The 8510-nt window shown below is 44.1% G+C and overlaps 1 protein-coding gene across 2 annotated transcripts in view; it reads right to left on the bottom strand.

The window, feature by feature from the left end:
* LOC110521024 (transmembrane protein 266) overlaps positions 1 to 8510 on the bottom strand; it is a 79661-nt gene that overhangs the window by 4416 nt on the left and 66735 nt on the right. For both annotated transcript variants that reach the window (XM_021598466.3, XM_036975547.2), the window contains 3 exons: positions 8122 to 8237; positions 5700 to 5892; positions 63 to 125 (listed from right to left, as the gene is read on the bottom strand). In XM_021598466.3, coding sequence (XP_021454141.1) covers positions 63 to 125; positions 5700 to 5892; positions 8122 to 8237 — 372 coding nt within the window. The remainder of the gene's footprint in view (positions 1 to 62; positions 126 to 5699; positions 5893 to 8121; positions 8238 to 8510) is intronic.

The raw sequence follows: 8510 nt of genomic DNA, 5'->3' as shown, positions 1-8510 counted from the left end.
CTGACTGTGAAATAAAGGACAGAAACAAATGTGTCAGAGTGGGAAGCATTATTTATTCTTACCGCTGCTTGCCTCACTGTAGTACTGGCTGATGTAGTTGTTCATGTCGTCTTGAACAACATGATCTGAAAGAAATAAGAAACTAAATACATGTGCACTCTTTCTCTAAAACAATCAAATGAGTAGGATGTTTGGTACCCTTATCTATTCCTGTGTTTGTTGTGTAAAGGTTTCCCAGCATGCATCAGTCAGATATGTCTGACCAGAATGATGAACTGTAACGGCACCAACCACCAAACATAAAAGCATGCTGCTGTAGTTCAGTGATGAGCTGCAGATTTTTTTGTGTCCTACCCATTGTAGGTGATAGCAGTGGTTGCGAATGATTTAGACACATAGAATGCAGTCAGACTACGGTAGAATTAAGCAATAAGGCCCGAGAAGGTGCAGTATATATCTAACATACCACGGCTAAGGGCTGTTCTTATGTACGACTCAACGCGGAGTGGGTAGCCATGGTATATTGGCCATATACCACACCCCCTCGTGCCTTATTGCTTAACTATACCATGGCTTTCAGCCAATCAGCATCCATGACCCAAACTACCTGGTTTATAATGCTCATTATACCTGAATTACCAGAGAAGAGGTGAGCAGTGGTAAGGTGGAGGGTAGCAGGGCCTGTGACTGGCTTGCCTGACCTGTCACAGTTTACCTCCCTCTAAGTGCCATCCATCCCTGTTCCCTCCAGATAGTTATGGGTTATATTTGCTTCTTCTTCAAATATTTATTTTAAGACTGTCCCAAGAGGAAAGTCAATGCTTGGCCTAAAATGCAGCGGCAGAGACAATCACTCTGTGATTAATAACACATGAGCACTTAAAATACTGTAGTCTGACACACCGCCTCTCTGTGAAACCTCAGATATATAGCAGAGAGAGAAGCATGGTGATTTAGATCTTTACTTAAGGAATGGGCTCTGTATTTTGAGCTCTGAGAATACAGTACTGACAGTGCTTTGTTCCTCTACCTCCTGTAACTTATGATCTGTCACCCTTTGAAAGGTGTATGGCTCCTTGGAGTGTTTTAAATAAGTATGTTTTGACAATAGTTCAGTACCTCCATGCCATCATGCCAGTCACCCTGCCCTCTGTCTCCTGATACATGGAAATCAAACAGTAGATTTACAGTATCAGATAGATGTTCTCCTCATTATATCTAAGGCCGGGATTCAATCCGATCGCAGGTTATAGGCATTTCGGCTTTTAAAGGCAATGTTCCCACATTCGTGGAGTTTCCAGTCATGCTGCATATGTACATCGGACATTTCCTTTAAAAGAAACAATGCCTTTAGCCTGCGATCTGATTGAATTCCAGATTAAGTTCGATGCCATAGTCTTCATACAAAAGTGGCTCATCATATTAAACCAATCTCTTGGTGTATTGTTTACAGGTATATTTACACAGAGGATATTGTCCAAACAGCACTACTCATTCAAAACAGCACTCCAATAGCACTTAGGTCTCAGATTCAGAGGTCCCACACTGCTAGGCCTCTATCAGCCTGTTGTTCTAGCGTAATTTCCAAGTCTTTTCCTGTAGTCTTTTCCTGTGCTAGCAAAACAGGACTGTTTTGCTAGCACAGACTGGAATATGTTCTGGGATTCTTCCGATGGCATTGAGGATTACACCACATCAGTCACTGGCTTCATCAATACAGTGCCTTGCGAAAGTATTCGGCCCCCTTGAACTTTGCGACCTTTTGCCACATTTCAGGCTTCAAACATAAAGATATAAAACGGTATTATTTTGTGAAGAATCAACAACAAGTGGGACACAATCATGAAGTGGAACGACATTTATTGGATATTTGGATATTAAAACTGAAAAATTGGGCTTGCAAAATTATTCAGCCCCCTTAAGTTAATACTTTGTAGCGCCACCTTTTGCTGTGATTACAGCTGTATGTCGCTTGGGGTATGTCTCTATCAGTTTTGCACATCGAGAGACTTAAATTTTTTCCCATTCCTCCTTGCAAAACAGCTCAAGCTCAGTGAGGTTGGATGGAGAGCATTTGTGAACAGCAGTTTTCAGTTCTTTCCACAGATTCTCAATTGGATTCAGGTCTGGACTTTTACTTGGCCATTCTAACACCTGGATATGTTTATTTTTGAACCATTCCATTGTAGATTTTGCTTTATGTTTTGGATCATTGTCTTGTTGGAAGACAAATCTCCGTCCCAGTCTCAGGTCTTTTGCAGACTCCATCAGGTTTTCTTCCAGAATGGTCCTGTATTTGGCTCCATCCATCTTCCCATCAATTTTAACCATCTTCCCTGTCCCTGCTGAAGAAAAGCAGGCCCAAACCATGATGCTGCCACCACCATGTTTGACAGTGGGGATGGTGTGTTCAGGGTGATGAGCTGTGTTGCTTTTACGCCAAACATAACGTTTTGCATTTTTGCCAAAAAGTTCAATTTTGGTTTCATCTGACCAGAGCACCTTCTTCCCCATGTTTGGTGTGTCTCCCAGGTGGCTTGTGGCAAACTTTAACCAACACTTTTTATGGATATCTTTAAGAAATGGCTTTCTTCTTGCCACTCTTCCATAAAGGCCAGATTTGTGCAATATACAACTGATTGTTGTCCTATGGACAGAGTCTCCCACCTCAGCTGTAGATCTCTGCAGTTCATCCAGAGTGATCATGGGCCTCTTGGCTGCATCTCTGATCAGTCTTCTCCTTGTGTGAGCTGAAAGTTTAGAGGGACGGCCAGGTCTTGGTAGATTTGCAGTGGTCTGATACTCCTTCCATTTCAATATTATCGCTTGCACAGTGCTCCTTGGGATGTTTAAAGCTTGGGAAATCTTTTTGTATCCAAATCCGGCTTTAAACTTCTTCACAACAGTATCTCGGACCTGCCTGGTGTGTTCCTTGTTCTTCATGATGCTCTCTGCGCTTTTAACGGACCTCTGAGACTATCACAGTGCAGGTGCATTTATACAGAGACTTGATTACACACAGGTGGATTGTATTTATCATCATTAGTCATTTAGGTCAACATTGGATCATTCAGAGATCCTCACTGAACTTCTGGAGAGAGTTTGCTGCACTGAAAGTAAAGGGGCTGAATAATTTTGCACGCCCAATTTTTCAGTTTTTGATTTGTTAAAAAAGTTTGAAATATCCAATAAATGTCGTTCCACTTCATGATTGTGTCCCACTTGTTGTTGATTCTTCACAAAAAAATACAGTTTTATATCTTTATGTTTGAAGCCTGAAATGTGGCAAAAGGTCGCAAAGTTCAAGGGGGCCGAATACTTTCGCAAGGCACTGTAAGTGCATCGATGACACTGTCCCAACAGTGACTGTACGTACATACCCCAACCAGAAGCCATGGATTACAGGCAACATCCGCACTGATCTAAAGGCTAGAGCTGCCACTTTCAAGGAGCGGGACTCTAACCCAGAAGCTTATAAGAAATCCAACATTGCCCTCTGAGGAACCATCAAACAGGCAAAGCGTCAATACAGGACTAAGATCGAATTGTACTGCAACGGCTCCGACGCTCGTCGGATGTGGCAGGGCTTGCAAACTTGCTGGCTTCGAGGCAAGTAACACTGAAACATGCATGAGAGCATCAGCTGTTCCGGACGACTGTGTGATCACACTCCGTAGCCGATGTGAGTAAGACTTTTAAACAGGTCAACATTCATAAGGCCGCAGGGCCAGACGGTTTACCAGGATGTGTACTCCGAGCATGCGCTGACCAACTGGCAAGTGTCTTCACTGACATTATATAAACCTCTCTCTGTCTGAGTCTGTAATACCAACATGTTTCAAGCAGACCACAATAGGTCCTGTGCCCAAGAACACTAAGGTAACCTGCCTAAATGACTACCGACCCGTAGCACTCACATCTGTAGCCATGAAGTGCTTTGAAAGGCTGGTCATGGCCCACATCAACACCATTTTCCCAGAAACCTTAGACCCACTCCAATTTGCATACCGCCCCAACAGATACACATATGATGCAATCTCTATTGCACTCCACGCTGCCCTTTACCACTTGGAAAAACGGAACACCTATGTGAGAATGCTATTCATTGGCTACAGCTTAGCATTCAACACCATAGTGCCCTCAAATCTCATCACTAAGCTAAGGACCCTGGGACTGAACACCTCCCTCTGCAACTGGATCCTGGACTTCCTGACGGGCCGCCCTCAGGTGGTAAGGGTAGGTAACAACACATCCACCACGCTGATCCTCAACACAAGGGCCCCTCAGGGGTGCATGCTCAGTCCCCTCCTGTACTCCCTATTCACTCATGATTGCATGGCCAGGCAAGACTCCAACACCATCATTAAGTTTGCTGAAGACACAACAGTGGTAGGCCTGATCACCGACAACAATGAGACAGCCTATAGCAAGGAGGTCAGAGACCTGGCTGTGTAGTGCCAGGACAGCAACCTCTCCGTCATCAAGTCAGGAAATTATTGTGGACAGGAAAGGAGGACAGAGCACGCTCCCATTCTCATCGACTAGGCTGTTGTGGAGATGAGAGCTTCAAGTTCCTTGGTGTCCACATCACCAACAAACTATCATGGTCCAAGTACACCAAGACAGTTGTGAAGAGGGCACGACAAAACCTATTGCCCCTCAGGAGACTGAAAAGATTTGGCATGGGTACTCAGATCCTCAAAAAGTTCTACAGCTGCACCATCAAGAGCATCCTGACTGGTTGCATCACTGTCTGGTATGGCAACTACTCGGGCTCCGACCGCAAGGCACTACAGAGGGTAGTGCGTATGGCCCAGTACATCACTGGGGGCAAGCTTCCTGCCATCCAGGACCTCTATACCAGGCGGTGTCAGAGGAAGGCCCTAAAAATCCAGCCACCCTACTCATAGACTGTTCTCTCTGCTACTGCACGGAAAGCTTCTACCCCCAAGCCATAAGACTCCTGAACAGCTAATCAAATGGCTACCCAGACTATTTGTATTGCCCCCCGCCCCCTTTTACGCTGCTGCTATTTTCGAGTTTATTATCTATGCATAGTCACTTTAATAACTCTATCTACATGTACATAACAAATTACCTCGACTAACCGGTGCCCCCGCACATTGGCTCTGTTCCGGTAGCCCCTGTATATAGTCTCGCTATTGTTATTTTACTGTCGCTTTGTAATTATTTGTTACTTTTATTTCTTATTTGTTACTTATCTATTTTTTACTTAACACGTATTTTTCTTAAAATTGCATTGTTGGTTAAGGGCTTGTAAGTAAGCATTTCACTGTAAGGTCTACACTTGTTGTACTCAGCACATGTGACAAATAAAGTTTGATTTGTCAATTATATCCTCCCTGGAATATGGTGAGGTTTGTTCGATGTTTATTTTTTGGGGGTTTCAAGGTGAACTGAGCACATATTTTCAAACACTCTGTAACAACTACATGACCCAAAGCACAGAGCACTCTCTTCATTCAACCACTTTGCATGGAAAATCTGATGTGACATGGCAAGAGCATCTATCTATTTCCCTGGCTTCAAGAGAAACCCTCTTTGGTTAGAAACCACAGCCAGCAGGCAGTCCATAGAGAGAAAACAGTCTCATAGGGTTCTATCTCAATAAGGCAATCTGCTGTGCTCTGAAGTAATACTACAGTAATTGGTGTGGATATAGGATCAGGGTGTGGTACCTCTATGGCCCGCTGCCTCCCTGGCTTTAGCCTGGCTGCGCTGCTCGGGGCCCGTAGGGGCTAGGCCGTCCACCTCCTGAAAGATACTGCTCTGCTTGCCCCACACATGGTGAATCTGCATGGCAGCCTCTCGCTCTGCTACCAGGTCCAAATCCTGCTGAGCCAGATGGGCCCGCAGCTGCCTGATCTCAAACTGAGGGATGGATGGATGGATGGATGGATGGATGGATGGATGGATGGATGAAGAGAGAGAGAGAGAGAGAGATGCATACAGTACATGTGTTATCCTTACACAGAAACACCTGAATAAACTTTAAGAGCTCTGGCTCTCATATCCATCCACCATGCTAAAGGCCACCCACTGTACTTAATCAAATAGCTACACACCTGGTCTCTTGCTTAACTGTGTTGGCTTTATTGACAAACCCTGGGTTGTGTCACACTGATCTTTGAACACATACATTACATATAGAGTGCATTCGGAAAGTATTCAGACCCCTTGATTTTTCCCACATTTTGTTACGTTACAACCTTATTCTAAAATGGATTAAATAAATACAAATCCTCATCAATCTACACACAATAACCCAAAATGATGAAGTGAAAACAGGTTTTTAGAATTTTTTGCTAATTTATAATAAAACAACAGCAATATCTTATTTACTTGAGTATTCAGAGGCTTTGCAATAAGAAATTAAGCTCAGGTGAATCCTGTTTCCATTGATCATCCTTGAGATGTTTCTACAACTTGATTGGAGTCCACCTGTGGTAAATTCAATTGATTGGACATTTGGAAAGGCACACACCGGTCTATATAAGGTCCCACAGTTGACAGTGCATGTCAAAGCAAAAACTAAGCCATGAGGTCGAAGGAATAGCCCGTCGAGCTATGAGACAGGATTGTGTCGAGGCACAGATCTACGGAAGGGTACAAAAACATTTCCGCAGCATTGAAGGTTCTCAAGAACACAGTGGCATCCATCTTTCTTAAATGGAAGAAGTTTGGAACCAGCAAGACTCTTCCTAGAGCTTACTTCCCAGCCAAACTGAGCAATCGGGGGAGAAGGGCCTTGGTCAGGAAGGTGACCAAGAACCCGATGGTCCCTCTGACAGAGCTCCAGAGTTCCTCTGTGGAGATGGGAGAACCTTCCAGAAGGACAATCATCTCTGCTGCACTCCACCAATCAGGCTTTTATGGTAGAGTGGCCAGACTGAGGCCACTCTTCAGTAAAAGGCACATGACAGCCCACTTGGAGTTTGCAGAAAAAAAGCCTGGACTCTCAGAGATTGAACTCTTTGGCCTGAATGCCAAGTGTCACGTCTGGAGGAAACTTGGCACCATCCCTACAGCTAAGCATGGTGGTGGCAGCGTCATGCTGTGGGGATGTTTTTTCAGTGTCAGGGACTGGGAGACAGGATCGAGGGAAAGATGAACGGAGCAAAGTACAGCGAGATCCTTGATGAAAACCTGCTCCAGACTGCTCAGGACCTCAGACTGGGTCAAATGTTGACCTTCCGACAGCACAATGACAATGACTCTAAGCACAAATCCAAGACAACCCATGCGTGGCTTCGGGGACAAGTCTCTGAATATCCTTGAGTGGCCCAGCCAGAACCCGGACTTGAACCAGATCGAACATATCTGGAGAGACCTGAAAATAGATGATCAGCGACGCTCCACATCCAACCTAACCTGAGCTTGAGAGGATCTGCAGAGAAGAATGGGAGAAACTCCCCAAATACAGATGTGCCAAGCTTGTAGCGTCATACCCAAGAAGACTCAATGCTGTAATAGCTGCCAAAGGTGCTTCAACAAAGTACTGAGTAAAGGGTCTGAATACTTAAGTAAATGTGATATTTCCTTTTTATTTTTTTATTTTTTTAAATACATTTGCTAAAATTTCTACAAACCTGTTTTTGCTTTGTGATTATGGGGTATTGTGTGTAGATTGATGAGGGGGAAAAAACAATTTAATCTATTTTAGAATAAGGCTGTAACTAACAAAATGTGGAAAAAGTCAAGGGGTCTGAATACTTTTTGAATGCACCGAATGCCCTCTTCAGTCAAGCTTTGCTATATTACATATGTGTACAAATGTGACTGGGTCCTTTTTCTGAATGTAAACGCCAGGATGGGAATAACAGGAACTTGTGAAACATTGACTGAATACAGGACCTGATACTTGCTCCTCCTATGGATAGGTAATGTATTTATGTGTTCAAGGGTCAGTGTGACCCTACTCAGATGAAATGTTTGGTTATTCTGCACATAAATGTTTGGATTTGAATGTTTTGTTTTCTCAAATCTATACAAAAGGTATTGGAAATGAACGTCTTTTCATTCTTGGCAAGTTGCTGCCTTCTGCTGGTTGGAGATGTGTATGACAGGCAGGGTCAGTATGTAGGAGGTGTGTGAACATACTGCCTGCTCCTGGCAGATCTGGGTAAGTCTCTCCAGCTGCTCCTCCCTGACAGCCTTGGCCTTCTCATACTGCTGGATCTCCATCTCCATCTCCACCTTCACCTGCAGCACGTAGGCTGGGACAGAACACAGGACAGACTGCAATGTAGGGGTAAAAGCATTCACACTGATACAACTTTATTTTATATATCTGTAGTAGGCCCCGTTTGATTTGATTTGAACAGGCTTTGAGGTAGCCTACGTTTGCTCCATTTGGTGGGTGTGGCAGAGTGTGGCTTGAAGCAATAACTGACGTATTTGAAGGGCAGCGGTGCAATTTGAACCCACAACCCAACCCCTCCCTGTTTTTTCAACTGGTCGTTCAGAAAGGCACAATTTCCGTTTAATTG

This window comes from Oncorhynchus mykiss, chromosome 1, assembly GCF_057628025.1.
Source record: "Oncorhynchus mykiss isolate SJ-2025 chromosome 1, ASM5762802v1, whole genome shotgun sequence".
NCBI lineage: Eukaryota > Metazoa > Chordata > Actinopteri > Salmoniformes > Salmonidae > Oncorhynchus > Oncorhynchus mykiss.
The sequence above is the reverse complement of the archived record's forward strand: the minus strand, read 5'-3'. Positions and strand labels throughout refer to the sequence as shown.